This window comes from Puma concolor, chromosome B4, assembly GCF_028749965.1.
Source record: "Puma concolor isolate L17-30 chromosome B4, mPumCon1.1.hap2, whole genome shotgun sequence".
In the NCBI taxonomy this organism is placed as follows: domain Eukaryota; kingdom Metazoa; phylum Chordata; class Mammalia; order Carnivora; family Felidae; genus Puma; species Puma concolor.
In genome coordinates, this window is record NC_141673.1 from 113,971,338 (window position 1) to 113,983,957 (window position 12,620).

Here is a 12,620-nt window from a genome sequence, read left to right on the forward strand (position 1 = left end):
TCTATGAATATAGAGGAGGGATGTAAGAAGTCACGTGTTTTGACTCACTTCATTTTATTTAAAGGTTTTGTCTGGCTCTTCAGAAGCTGAAGAAGAAAATGATCCTGATGGTCCTTTTGCTTTCCGTAGGAAAGCAGGCTGTCAGTACTATGCTGTAAGTTTCAGGTTCTCTTTTTCAATAATAAACTGTTCACCTTTAATTGACAAAATGAAATAATTTAGATTTTTTTTTTAAGCCTCACTTAGACCAAACTGGCAACTGGCCTTGGACTAGTCCTAAAGATGGAGGATTAGGGGATGTACGATATAGATACTGCTTAACTACCCTCACCGTACCCCAAAGGTGTATTGGATTTGCACGAAGACGGGTTGGGCGCGGTGGAAGGTAAGGCATTTCTGTACTCCTAGCATAGGGATATTTTAGACAGTAGGGAGTCAGATCTAGGGCTGAAAATGAGGTAATCCTTCTCAGTAGTTCATTTGTTCCCATTTGCTGTTCTTAACTGATGTTTTTACTAAAATCCTTATAGAAACTGCAAAAAGTTATTTCAGAAGTTCTGGGAGATATTAGGAGAAAGCATTGAATAGGCTAAGAATGTCATAAAACTTGGGGCACTTGGCTGGCCCAGCCAGTTAAGCATTCAACCCTTGATTTTGGCTAAGGTCATGATCCCAGGGTTATGAGATCAAGCCCCACATAGGGCTCCATGCTGAGAGTGGAGCCTGCTTAAAATTCTCTCTCTCCCTCTGCCGTTCTCTCCTGCTCACACTTTCTCTCTCTAAAATAAAATAATTAAAAATCAAACAACAACAAGAAGAAGAAATGTCATAGAACTAGTATACTAAGTCGTTTAACTCATTAGTGAAAAGGATCCAGGATCAATGCATAACCTGACCCTGACATCCCAGTTTTTCTGGATCTAATCGCTCTTCTTTTGTTTAAACGTGATGGAACCAACCCATGTATATTCTAGATGCCTTTATGTAAGACTTTGTGTATTTGTGCAGGAGGCAAGAAGGAATTACAGAGCACATAAAAGTGCAGAAAAAGAAAATTATTCCTATGTTGGTGAAAAAAAATATATAAGGCAGAACATAAGGTGCTTTTGGGAAAAAAATCTAATGATGTAATTTATAGTGAATTATTGCTTATATGTGTGTTTCTTTCATTTTTGAATCTTAATTTCAGTTTTTAATCACTTAAAACATAAGTTTAGAGTTGTCTGAGCACCAAAATATATTTTATTTAGTGCTTTTCTTCCCATTATTGTGTTGATATCAATAGTAGTCAAAATTCTCTATGTTGGCTGTATTTTGTTCTGTACTAGCATTTATCAGTGGTAGCATTTTAAGATAGAATCATTTTTATAAAGTTTATATAAATAACATAAAAGTATATCCTCTAGAGTAGTGGGTATCAAATACTTTGTCTATAAGAAATTTTAATGAGGGGTGCCTAGGTGGCTCAGTTTGTTGAGCTTCTAACTCTACTTTGGCTCAGATCATGATCCCAAGGTTGTGGGATTGAGCCCCACAGGCTCTGCACTGAGTGTGGAGCCTACTTAAGATTTTCTTCCCCTCTCTCCCTCTCTCCCTCCCTCTCACTCGCTTTCTCTCTCTTCCTCCCTTATTCCCTCTCCCCTTCCCCCCTGCTTGCATGCACTCTCTCTCTCTCTCAAAAACATAAAGACAAATAATTTTTAAATAAAGAAATCTTAATGATGTAAAATATCTGAAAGATCACATACATTTTATTGCCCTTCTACCTCTCCCCTACCCCTGTCAAAAAAAAATGAAGTGTTTGCTTAATAGAGAACAGGTATTTTATAACGTATTTTGGTGCTTTGTAATGGAAATAAAAATCTTTGGTTGAAAAGCAATTTGAAAAGAAAAATATTCTCATGTTTTATCAGTAACTTACACTAGTAGACCAACTCCTAGAACTGTTGACTCTTACTGATGTAAAATGAATAGTATACGTTATTCTTTAAGGTGGAGTACTCTCTTTAATCAGATAATTATAAAGTAAAAGAACTTTTATCAGAAGTTGGGAATTTTTTAAAAAAAGAAAAGAAATTGGGAGTTTAGCCTATAGGAGCCAAATACTGAAATAATCAAATTCATAGCTTTTAAACATTTAGTCTGAGATGGCTTTGGGGGAATTGAGTGGGTCTTTTTAATATAATTTTTGAATAGCTATTTTACATATATGTTCCCTGCCTTATTTTTAATAGGGTCTTACTGGACAGAGCTCACTCAGACTATGACAGTATGTTTCGCCATCTGGATTTGGAAATGCTTTCCTCTCCACAACATTCTCCAGTCAATCAGTTTGCCAATACCTCAGAAACAAATACCTCGGACAAATCTTTCTCTAAAGACCTCAGTCAGATACTAGTCAATATCAAATCATGTAGATGGCGGCATTTTAGGCCTCGGACACCATCCCTACATGACAGTGACAATGATGAACTCTCCTGTAGAAAATTATATAGGAGTATAAATCGAACAGGAACAGCACAACCTGGGACCCAGACATGCAGTACCTCCACGCAAAGTAAAAGTAGCAGTGGTTCAGCACATTTTGGTATGTGTTTTTGTTATGATGTACATTTCTATAGAAATGTCAGGTTCATTAATTTTTTGAGTATGTGGTCTATTTAAGTTTAAAAGTCCTTTTCCCTCAAAATAATGAGAGAAAAAAAGGACTCGGTAAAGTATTCATTTGAATTCTGTTTGTACATGTGTTCTCATTTAAATAAACCCACATTACAAAGGTGAATTATTACTATTTAATATATGATATTTGTTTCCTGGGTACACTCTGTGAACCACAATTCCTGATTCAGCAATTATATTTTCAAATAATAAGAAAATGGGCTGTTAATTGTTACTATTTTATACTTGGACACTTCTCTAGTCTTTTTTTTAAACTGTAAAAGTAGACCAGCAAGTCAGTAGATATGCAAAAGCCTTACCTAATGATAGTAATGCAGAACAATTTATAAGAGGGAAAATAATTTTTCAGAAAACAATATTTAAATATTTAAAGGATTATTTTAATTTTATAGGATTGTAATTTTGGAAACATCTCTAGATAATATCTGCTTTAGCATTATGGCTATATTGTGAAATGTGTCTAAAATAAATGCTGTCTTAAAATATTCCTAAGATTTTAGCTTTCTATTTTAAAGCATAAATCTGTGTTATACGAAGCATGTAGATTATAGAAATTCACTGTTAAAATTATGTTACCACAGATTTTTGTAAAGATAATTTAAATACACATTTTGAAGGGACTGTAAAGATATTTATTGCATCGCCCCAATTATCTGGTAAGGTACAGCCAAACCTTCTAACAAATACGAGAACGTGCTGCTTATTGTTAAAGATCTCCAGAAAAGGTTCTATAAACCAATTTACTTTGTGTCTAGAAAACAAGTACTTCTGTGAAATGGAAATCCTTATTTCATAAGAAAAATAATCACATTTCAGAAATCAGCTAGATCATCTAAATTATTCTGAGGCCTAACAGAGTAGTATAGTTCCATTAATTTCAGAGTGTATATATATCATGGAAAGTTAATCTTCTCTGCTATTACAGTCTTAAAAATCAAAATAACTTTTCAATATGAAGGAAACATATTCTTGTAGAATATTGTAGAAAATTGGCATGTTGTGTCAATCCCCATCTTCTCAGTCCTTAAATACAGAAGTTGAGGGAGTGCCTGGTGAGCTCAGTTGGTAGAGCATGAGACTCTTGATCTCTGGGTTGTTTGAGCCCCACATTGGGTGTAGAGATTACTTAGAAAAATAAAATCTTTAATAAAAAAGAATAGAGGAGTTGAATTTTATAACTATCCTAAGGATCTTTTAATGATCTTTTTTTATGTAAATTGTTTTGCTATACTACGTAAGTAAGCATTGATATTATGAAACTTACCTGATTTGTGTTTGCCAAAGAATATTAAAAGGTGAACTTTGAACAGTAGTAGTATTACCAAAAGTTTAGCTGAAAAAAAATTTTAGTAACTGAGATTTTCTTTTTAATCATTTCCTTGCCCATATATACAACTTTTAGAAAATGGGTTTATCAGTTTTTTGTCATTGCACTTAATTGTTTTCAATTTTCCCTTAATTTTTACTAGATCTTTTGTATACTTAGAGAATAGTTGCCTACAGATTGCTATAGGGAAATGCTTTATTTTTTGCTATTTGTGAATACTCAAGAAACTTAAAGCTCTTCTCTTTATGCTCTATAAAGTATATTATAGTAGAATCATATCATAAGTACATTTAACTTAAAAAATTCAACTATAGGCCCCTGGAGAAAAAATAAAATTTTAACAGTTCAAAAAGTATATAGGATTATGAATACAATTCTACTGAAAGAATATAGTCTCCAGAATTGGCCACTCTGGCAATGGCAGAAGTGAATCTGTTGTTTCTCACAGAGTGTCAGTGCCTCCTGAGGTGCCACCTTCATTCATAGGTGAAGCATCTCACCTCCATCAGTGTAATTATAATTTTAAAGATAAACTTTTTCATATAGCATGGCCCCCAGATACAAGCCAAACTATTTAATCTGGTACTCAACCACAAAAATTGATCTCATCTGATGCAAGAGGAAAAACTGCTGAGCTTATTGAAAGAGATAACATCCATCATGGCACACTCTAAAAGAATTTTCAAGGCTTAATTTTTACCATACTGACTTTGGAACTTAACTATTAGATAAGATAGGAGTCAATTGATATATACTTACTTGCCTACTGCTTAAGCCAAGTATTTTGATTTAGCCATTTTTTTCTGTCATTGTTTTAAATACCAATATTTATTCATATGTTGTGGCATAGTGATATACCCTCTGAATTGATTGTCGTTTTCCTAAATAATCACCTACAAGAGCCTATTTCTTCTCATTTTCAAATAGGAAATTCTAAATGAGGATATCAAGAGTCCATTATTTTTAGTAAAAGGTATGAGCTTTATTTAACACACCAACTTTTATAGTTTCTGGTGCTCAGAATTTTTTTGCTTGCTTCCCAGTCTTGGCCATTTTGCATAGTTGTGTGGCCAGATGGGTAACCTGGTTAGTCTGGCATTAGGTAGTCTGGTTAGTCAGGTACCAGAGTGCTTGGTCCACTGGATAACACACAGCAGAATGACACAGTGCTGAGGAACTTGGGAAGACTTAACTATATGCCTATTTAGAATTTCTAGGACTAGATTTTAGTATGTATGGCTAAATTGTGTATCTTAATCTTCAGTTAATATGTGATTTGGACAGTTTCCAAGTACAGTATTTTTTTTTTTTTTAATCTGTAAAAGTACCTTTGAAAATTTAATGTTTGTTCAGTGACTAAGTATTCATTTGCATGCGTTTGAGTTTCGGGGATACGAGATATCAGAACTAACACCTTTTTTTCATAATTAGAAAGGACTATATAATTTTGAAAGACTGTAAGTAGAAAAGTGGTTTGTAAACCACCATTCTATGTTCAGGATTTGAATTCCTAGTTCCCACTGAAATTTCATCAGCATTCTACAGATTAGGCTTATTTTCATAAGTTACTAGGATATATGTAGCTGGAATGATGTTCTAAGTCTCAGGATCTGTAGCTTACTTAAATTAGTGCAATTTACTTCATAAAAACTGTAACATAAAGTTTTAAAAGGAACTCTAGTTTGACCTTAAATATTTTTATGGTTAGATTTTATAAAATTGTAGGACCTTAATCCTTATCCAAGTGTGTTTCACAGTTCAGAATTACATCCTCAGCAGGGTCTGGAGTAGCACCCATAGTAAAATTAATAGCTCTCTCTATGCTGAAGTACAAGAATATTCACAATAAGGGGAAGCTTGGGCCACAGATAATCTCATGTGCAAGTAATTTGTGGCCCAATGAATTCAGGTTCAGTCATGTTTGGCCATCTATGGCAATATACCATGTTTTTTTTTTTCAGGTTGGATTTCTGGGTGGCTGACAAATGCTTAGGAACCGCAAAACTTTCGTTCAAGCTTGCTGACTTAGGGGATCATACTTTAATACTTTCTAAAGTCATTTCATTTTATATTTATTTATTTAAAGTTACCTTTTCCTGTATTGAAATAATTTTCTGACTACTGCTAAAAGAAATTTCTAATTGAGGATTCTCTTTTAAAATAGGTGTTTGGGTTTGTTGGTGGTGGGTTTTTTTGTTTTTTGGTTTTTTGTCTTTGTTTTCACAAACAAAACGACATACATTTTAGTAATCTTAAATCTATCTTCTCAAACTGAATTTTCAAATTATTAACTTTTTTCTAAGTACCTGTCATACTCACTACTCCCACTTCGGATCATTTCAGTTGATCTGCTCCAGCTGCAGGAATGTGACTTAAAGAGCAACAGGTTGAGCTATAGGCTATTCCAGGTGCTGGGTTACCACATAATAGTTTCTTTGTCCAAGTAGACTGGTAACATTTTAGATTATTTCATCTAAATTCCTACCCCAGAGAATTATTAGCAGCTACCAAAACAACAGTGGTCATTGTAGACCTTTGCCCAAACACCTCTAGGGAGGGCACATTCAGCAGTTTTCAGGTTATTCTAGAGTTCGGAATCTTATTTAGAAAGTTCGTCCATATATTGAACAAAAGCTGCCTCCTTAAATTTAAATCTACAGATTCCTCTTTTACCCTTAGAAGCATGCTGAATAAGTTTTCTTGCTTTCCAACATCATAGTATCCTTCAAATATCTGAAGTCTTACCATGCTTCTTCCCTCTTCTCAGCTTTTAGTCATGTCCCTCGCGTGACTCCTCTCCCATACCTAGACTCCTGTCAGGTGTTCTATATATGAGGCTGTTTGCTTTTTTAAAGCACTTGAGTCACACTGTTGGGTATATAAAAAGTTTGATTATTTTTTGTAGATAGTATTAAATCTAAAACTTTTATCTATTTCTTTTCATATTTAAAATCTCGTTGGTTTGGGGATGGATTTCCCCCTTCCACTGTTAACTATCTTTGTGACCTCAGATGAAAGTTTCTTCATCTTTAGTGTGAAGTGGTAGGAGGAAATCACCAAGGATGCCTCCTAATCTCAAAATTTGGAGTTCTGTGAAACGCTTCTGATTCTAAGTTTGGTCATCTGTTCATGAAACCATCTTGTCCATCCTTAAGTAAATTGCAAACTTGACTACCACGCCCTGTCTGGAGGTAGACATACAACCTTAACACCTTCTACCTTGATAGGGATTGTGGTCATTTTTATTTATTTACACTTAGCATTTGGTTAAACTTTGAATTAGAATGCCATCTGAAGTCTTCTCAGTTTTCTGTATAAATAACAATATAAAACCCAATTTATTTTGTATTTGCCCAAATTTACTACCTTACCTTTGTCCAGGCTTTTCCTACTTGTTCATATAGCCTTTAGAAGGATTAGAAATTTATTTCTCAGAAGAAATATAAAATCCTTACATCGCATGGCTGAAAAAGGCTTTAGTGATCACCTAACTTAATATTTTGGATGAACATACTGAGCCCTAAAAGTTCGGTTACTTGCCTAGGTATACTCAGATAGTTACAATAGAACCAAGAGCTGGAAAAAAAAAAAAAAAATCAAGGTTTCTTGGCCCCTACACCTATGGTTTTTATTACCTTCACTTACAGCTTATATGTTGCTCAACATATGCATGTCTTTTATATCATTTATTTAAAATGTCTGGGGAAAATTTCGTAACTGTTCCAGAGGTGTAATAATATCTAAGCAATAGATTGACAATACTGATCTAAAGTCATGATGAGTGTTAGGTGCATTTTTATTCCTAAATCTGTGTTAGGAAGAAGTTAACAGTTGTTTAAAAGTGAAATTCAGAGACCAGGATTAAAATGTTAACTTACATTACCGCAAAAATATTTGGAACCTTTATTCAAATGAATTTTCCAATTTATTATTGCTAAATTTTTTATTAAAGTGTACACAAATACAAGCAGAGTTCTGCAAAAGAATATATTCATTCATATAAATGGAGTTTTTTATATACAGGTCTCCAGTGAATGCTAAATTACTGTTTTTCTAGATATGTAATGACCTGACCTTGCAGAAATGATCCTTTCTTAAAATACTTATTGAGCATCCCCTACTAGGGAATTCAAGACTTAGGCAACTCAATCAAATTTAGGAAATTAAAACATAAATCTCAAAAACATACTAGCAAAACTAATAAATTAAGTTGCTTTTTACGGATTTTTTTAAACCTAAAGATAAATGTTACAGTAATTATAAACCATCTTTCAGGGCAGCATTAATTTTTATAAGTTTTCTTCAAGTTTTGATTCAACACATTTCTATTGTATGGAAATGAACATTTTGACACAAAGTTACTTTGTGTCCGTATTTACAGGTTATCCTATTACCAGTAAAAGTCTTCCCTGTAGTATTCAGATCTGAGAAATACAACATAGTAGGAAAAGAAACTTATCAAGGGACAGATATCAATGAAAGTTTTTTTACAAGAAATTATGTTTTTGCTCTTGTAGCCTAAGTAAGCACTTAGTTCAATTCAAGTGTAAATAAAGCCTATGTAGACACTAATAACTTCTGAGGTTTTCCTAAATATTATTTCATAATTTCCTGATCCATTGAAAATATGGTAGAATTTCTACCTGAACATTTTGTAGTGGTACTAGGCAGAAAGGCTGTATCCTGGAAGATAAAGTTTCTTTATGAGTTACGAGTGAAAATTATAAAACTTGATAAAGTGAAACTGTCTTCAACTAAATTACTAAAATGCAATTAAAGACAACAGGAAATTTGGTGGACAGTGTTTTGAAAACATTAAACTTTAGATTGAGGAAATTTGCATTGCATGATTTATAGATTCCCTGGTATTCAGGGATGCATGATAACCTTTTTTGTGTTTTGAAATAATTTCTTACCCAAACACCACAGGCTTCTTAAAGAAGCCTTTAAAGTCAGATGTTGTGATTGTATGTACCCTTTTTTTTTTCCTTTTTTTTAATTGGCAAAAAATAAGAAAAAGAAAAAGGTTTCCTTTTTAAAAACTGCACACACTTTTTTGGGGGGTAATAAATGAACATTTTTTTGTTTGTTTTTTTTAGAACTGAGCTCTCCATAGACAAACATAAGTAGCATAACACAGTGTCTTTCCTCAGACATCATTCTGTACAGTAAATCAACATAAACAACTCCGTTCTTATTGACTGGATTTTTTCCAGGTGGGTTAATTGGGTGGGGAAAATTAATTAACCTTAACATTTGGAGCCTCTTGTCTTCCTGCTAAAGGATGAGTTCTTTAAAAAATAAAATAAAAAAAGGTAATAAACCAACAACCTTATATTCCATATAGAGGGAATGTTTGTAATGGCTAAAATTAGAAAATATGTAGAACAATTAGTATTTATACACAGAACTGTTAGGGATCATCTGAATGCATTGGGACAGTGATATGAGTAAACTAGAAACCAAATGGTAATTACCAGATTTCTTCTCAAGCTCCATGCCAAGTTGAATTCTAAATATGTAGATTTAAAAAGCTGGATTACCTTTTTACACTGTCTAGCACAAGTGTCACAGCTTATAAAAATAATGGTTCTGAAACTTGAGAAGTGAGCATTTCTCTTTCCTATGTTGTTATAACTCAGGAAGTTTATAATTTTGTTTTTCTTTAAACTCCAGCCACTCCTGATAAATGTGGTTGTAAAAATGCTGAATTTTTCATATGGAAGTGATCTTTAGCAGGATCATCAGCCTTTGTCAAATGCTTTAATTTACACAAAAATTTTCTTAATGCTGAAATTTGTTTTAGTATTGTAAGATATGTGTGGTATCTGTGTGTTTTTATAAAGTATTTCCTCGTTTTATGTTCAGCATTTACAGCCGAACAATACCAGCAACATCAACAGCAACTGGCACTAATGCAGAAACAGCAGCTTGCACAAATTCAGCAACAGCAAGCAAATAGTAATTCCTCCACCACCACTTCACAGGTGAGGGATTTGTCTGTCTTATGATTATCCCTCATTGTTTCCCACCAGAGTTCATCTCTAATTACCAACTGTTGTCATAGAACCTTGCATCTAACCAGCAGAAAAGTGGCTTTCGCCTGAATCTACATCATAGCCATTCTATACAGGGTTTAGAAAGAACATTACAGGTGAGTATGGAAGCTGTTGCCTCTGCTCCCTATTTTAAAAAGTAAAGCTAAAAACCATAGTTAAATGCGATCAAGACACTGTCTTCCAAGTCTGTCCTATAGTCTGTGAATTTTCCTTGTTAGTATATGATCTCACCCAGCTCATTTTCTTCGTTATTTTAATTATTATTAAAATTTATCTTAAATTACATACTAAACCTCTTTTACTATTAAATGAAATCACTTTTAAACCTAAAGGATGATAAATGTTTGCCATTGAAACACATTTAAAGCTTGAAGGCTGAAATTTGAATCTAAGCATCTTGGAGGAAAATTCATTTAAAAAAATTCAAAGGGCCTCTTAATTTCTAGGCCAAGTTATGATGTGATGTTTTGTTACTTCTGTTCTAAAAGGATAGTTATCTTCCTGTCCCAAAGATACCTTTGGGGGCTGTGTGTGTGTGTGTGTGTGTGTGTGTGTGTGTGTGTGTGTAAGTGTGTAAGTTAGGTAAAAGAAGCTTACATACTCATTTTTCATTATATGTATTTGCAAATCACTGAAATGTTTTACTAGCATATTTCTTGTCTGACACTTTGTGTTGGAGGTTTACTGTTTCCACATTCTAGAAGGTTTATTTTTGTAGTTGATTTGTCCATATTACATACTGTCACATGTGAAGATCAAAATTCATAATCCCTGCGTTCTTATATTGTTTGAACACTCTTCAAATTTATGACTGTCAAAAGAGATGAAGATATTTCAGTGGTTTGCCACTTTGGTTTATATTCAAACTGATTTTGGTATACCTGTGTAACTTTAATGTTGATTTGAGACTAAGTGATGCTGATTAGATTTGTTTTGTATTTTCTTTTTAGGGTTTTGTTTCCAAGACTTTGGATTCTGCTAGTGCTCAATTTGCTGCTTCTGCTTTGGTGACATCAGAACAACTGATGGGATTCAAGATGAAGGATGATGTGGTGCTTGGAATTGGGGTGAATGGCGTCCTTCCAGCCTCAGGTAAGGATAAAGACATTTAAATTGTTCTGATATTTGTAACCTATATCTCTAATAAACAGCAAAGTCGTACATTGTTTAGATGCTTCTTTCTTTTTCTCTAGGAGTATACAAGGGCTTACACCTCAGTAGTACTACACCAACAGCACTTGTACATACGAGTCCATCAACGGCAGGTTCAACTTTGTTACAGCCTTCAAACATGACACAGACTTCAAGTTCCCACAGTGCACTGAGTCATCAAGTAACCGCTGCCAATTCTGCAACAACTCAGGTTCTGATTGGGAACAACATTCGATTAACTGTACCTTCATCAGTTGCCACTGTAAACTCTATTGCCCCCATAAATGCACGACATATACCTAGGACTTTAAGTGCTGTTCCATCGTCTGCCTTAAAGCTGGCTGCCGCAGCAAACTGTCAAGTTTCCAAGGTTCCATCTTCATCTTCTGTAGATTCAGTTCCAAGGTCAGTAGTTATTTTAAGCCTAAAATGTTTGAAAAATATGAGCCCTAACTTAAATCCTCTAGCAGTGCTCTCTACTTACTGGTGTTTTTTGCTCTTTCCTTATATACATTAAAAATGTATAGGGGCATCTGGGTCTCTCAGTCGGTTTAGCGTCTAAACTCTTGATAGTGGCTCAGGTCATGATCTTGAGGTCGTGGGATCCAGCCCCACATAAGGCTCTGCACTGACAGTACGGAGCCTGCTTGGGATTCTCTGCCCCTCCCCAGCACGCACACACACACATATGCGCGCGCTCTCTCTCTCCCTCTCTCTCAAAATAAACTTAAAAAAATGTATAGATGAGAATTCCTTATTTAGTCAAGACTTAAACAGATGATTTTTATAATTCAGTACTGTTAACAATTTGAACTAAATGGTATACTGAGTATTGCATATATGCTTTGGATGTCACTTCCTTAGTATAATAATAGCTTATAATGTTCTTGTTTTTCTACCTTTGCATGGAGGGAGTTCTCTTTAGAATGTTTCTTTTGTTTTCTTCCGCAGCTTCTTGTGTAAAGAATTGATAGAACCCACTGTGGCTTGTATGCTAAGCTGCTGTTAATAATGTAAATAATGTAAAGGCTTACAGTATTAATGCCAGGTCAACTTTTATTCAAACCATTATTTTTTATGCTAATTTGTCATCTTGGGTTTCAGTAGATTGTTTAGAATGTTTGTTCAGGTTCTTTTCTGTTTTAAATATTAATGGTAATTAGAATCTTACTATTTACAAAGTACTCTGGGGGAAACAAGAGAAAGACCAGGGGTTTTCAGTTTAGTTAAAAGGCAAGCGTAAAAGTGTAAAAATTAAATGCTGTTAATTGTGAGTAATAGGTGGAAGTCATTCTTGTATCACAAAGCATTATAGCCTTGTCAGATTAATTGTGTAAATTATGACTATAATTTCAATATAAGGAGTGATCTTTTCACACCAGGGGTATTCTGGGAGAGTTCTA

At 34.0% G+C, this 12,620-nt stretch overlaps 1 protein-coding gene across 4 annotated transcripts in view; it reads left to right on the forward strand.

Annotated features, from left to right (window-relative positions):
- Nucleotides 1-12,620, forward strand: part of EPC1 (enhancer of polycomb 1) — a 107,121-nt gene that overhangs the window by 92,119 nt on the left and 2,382 nt on the right. For 3 of the 4 annotated variants that reach the window (XM_086714620.1, XM_086714619.1, XM_025930357.2), the window contains 7 exons: nt 65-154; nt 237-385; nt 2,235-2,587; nt 9,875-9,993; nt 10,074-10,160; nt 11,016-11,157; nt 11,259-11,622. In XM_086714620.1, coding sequence (XP_086570746.1) covers nt 65-154; nt 237-385; nt 2,235-2,587; nt 9,875-9,993; nt 10,074-10,160; nt 11,016-11,157; nt 11,259-11,622 — 1,304 coding nt within the window. The remainder of the gene's footprint in view (nt 1-64; nt 155-236; nt 386-2,234; nt 2,588-9,874; nt 9,994-10,073; nt 10,161-11,015; nt 11,158-11,258; nt 11,623-12,620) is intronic. The other variant, XM_025930358.2, reaches the window with a different exon arrangement.